General features: G+C 36.4%; 2 protein-coding genes across 2 annotated transcripts in view; both read left to right on the top strand.

Moving 5' to 3' along the window:
- LOC102192186 (mucin-2-like) overlaps positions 1-1,176 on the top strand; it is an 8,680-nt gene extending 7,504 nt beyond the window's left edge. The window contains exons 18-21 of the mRNA XM_005728235.1: positions 24-134; positions 251-430; positions 682-921; positions 1,012-1,176. Of these exons, the coding sequence (XP_005728292.1) occupies positions 24-134; positions 251-430; positions 682-921; positions 1,012-1,176 (696 nt within the window). The remainder of the gene's footprint in view (positions 1-23; positions 135-250; positions 431-681; positions 922-1,011) is intronic.
- A 63-nt stretch (positions 1,177-1,239) lies between these two features.
- LOC102215905 (intestinal mucin-like protein) overlaps positions 1,240-1,613 on the top strand; it is a 17,043-nt gene continuing 16,669 nt past the window's right edge. The window contains exon 1 of the mRNA XM_005728234.2: positions 1,240-1,260. Within this exon, the coding sequence (XP_005728291.2) occupies positions 1,240-1,260 (21 nt within the window). The remainder of the gene's footprint in view (positions 1,261-1,613) is intronic.

The following is a 1,613-nucleotide window of genomic DNA, read 5'->3' as shown; positions in this document are numbered from 1 at the left end:
TTTTTTTTTCTTTTTTTAAACAGAACAACTGTGGGAATAAAACGGTGCACAACAGCTTTGGAGTTATCACTGAAAATGTACCTTGTGGCTCTACGGGCACCACCTGCTCTAAAAGAGTCAGAATTCAACTGGGGGTAAGATCACTTATAAACAATATCAAAGCTTTCTTATGCCAACAATAGTAAATCTAAGTAAATATATTTTCAGCATTGCAATTGAACCAACAGAAATTTCCTTTCCTTCATTACAGAGAAATGAAATTAAACTATCAAGGGGAAGAGTTGAAGAGGATGATCTGGGACATGGACCTCAGATCGAGTACAAGATAAGGAATGTTGGCTTGTATGTGGTTGTAGAATCTGAGATTGGGATGGCAGTGATGTGGGATCGTAAAACAGCTGTTCGGATCCTGCTTGAACCAACGCACAGCGTGAGTCACAGTAACTGTTACATTAAATTCTTGCATTAAAGTTTTACTATTTTATTGTACCCTTTTTGTCTGACCACATACTTGTGGTTTTCAATACCTCATATTGAAAAAATTAACAGAATCATTTCTAAAAAAGAAAGAAAATTCCTAGGAGCCTAATATATTAATGAAATTATGATAAATGTAAATCACTAAATTATATTTATTAAGATCTCACATTGCTCGATTGACTCTTTTGTTTATTTGCACAGGGAGAGGTGTGTGGCCTGTGTGGTAATTTCGATGGTGATGGACAGAATGACTATACCACTCAGGGTCAGCTGGTGGTGAGCAATCTACTTGAGTTTGCAAACAGCTGGAAAGTGTCTAGCTCTTGTCCAGATGCGGAGGTGAACATTGATCCGTGCGCAGTAACACCCGGTCGACATCAGTGGGCAAAGTTGATGTGTAGCATCATAATTGGAGAAACATTTAAAGAATGCCACAAAAAGGTAATGAGAATTTGTAACTTGTTCACATTCACGCAAATCTAAAACAATGCTCTAAAAGAAAATCATCATCAAATTTGCACCACTGTTCAGGTTAGCCCTTTTCCATTTTATGAAAACTGCGTAAAAGACTCATGTGCCTGCGACACTGGAGGAGACTGTGAATGTTTCTGCACAGCAGTTGCAGCTTACGCTCAGGCTTGCAATGAGCATGATGTTTGCATTGCATGGAGAACTCCAGAGATCTGTCGTGAGTAACAGTTTGTTTTTGGTTTTTTAAAGCTTTAAATTCTTGTGAGCCTGGTGTTTGCAACTACAGAGATGTATATATCAATCTGCTCAGTAAACATACCCCATCATTTTTTGTATTTTTTACTTTATTATTATTAATTAATAAACTTGATCTTTTCTGTATCAAGCTACACTCAATAACCAATAGGGACCAAAGTGGACACGTGCTTTTGCAAGCTTATAAAGCATCTGAAAGTGAATTTTCTCATTTTTACAAACATAGTCAGACCATTTATTAAACAGTGTAAACTGTGTGTATCTTTATAAAATGTATGTATTAAATTTGATAAATAGATTATTTTGTTGCTTTTGAGATTATTAATCTGCCCCCCTCTCCGGACAACACATTTCTAAGTGTTAAATGCAAAAGAAAATGGATGTGGCAAAGTGATTGTTCCAGAGTC

This window comes from Pundamilia nyererei, unplaced genomic scaffold (assembly GCF_000239375.1).
Source record: "Pundamilia nyererei isolate P.nyererei 1_Seehausen unplaced genomic scaffold, PunNye1.0 scaffold00027, whole genome shotgun sequence".
Classification (NCBI taxonomy): domain Eukaryota; kingdom Metazoa; phylum Chordata; class Actinopteri; order Cichliformes; family Cichlidae; genus Pundamilia; species Pundamilia nyererei.
This window is presented reverse-complemented; position numbering and strand designations above follow the sequence as displayed.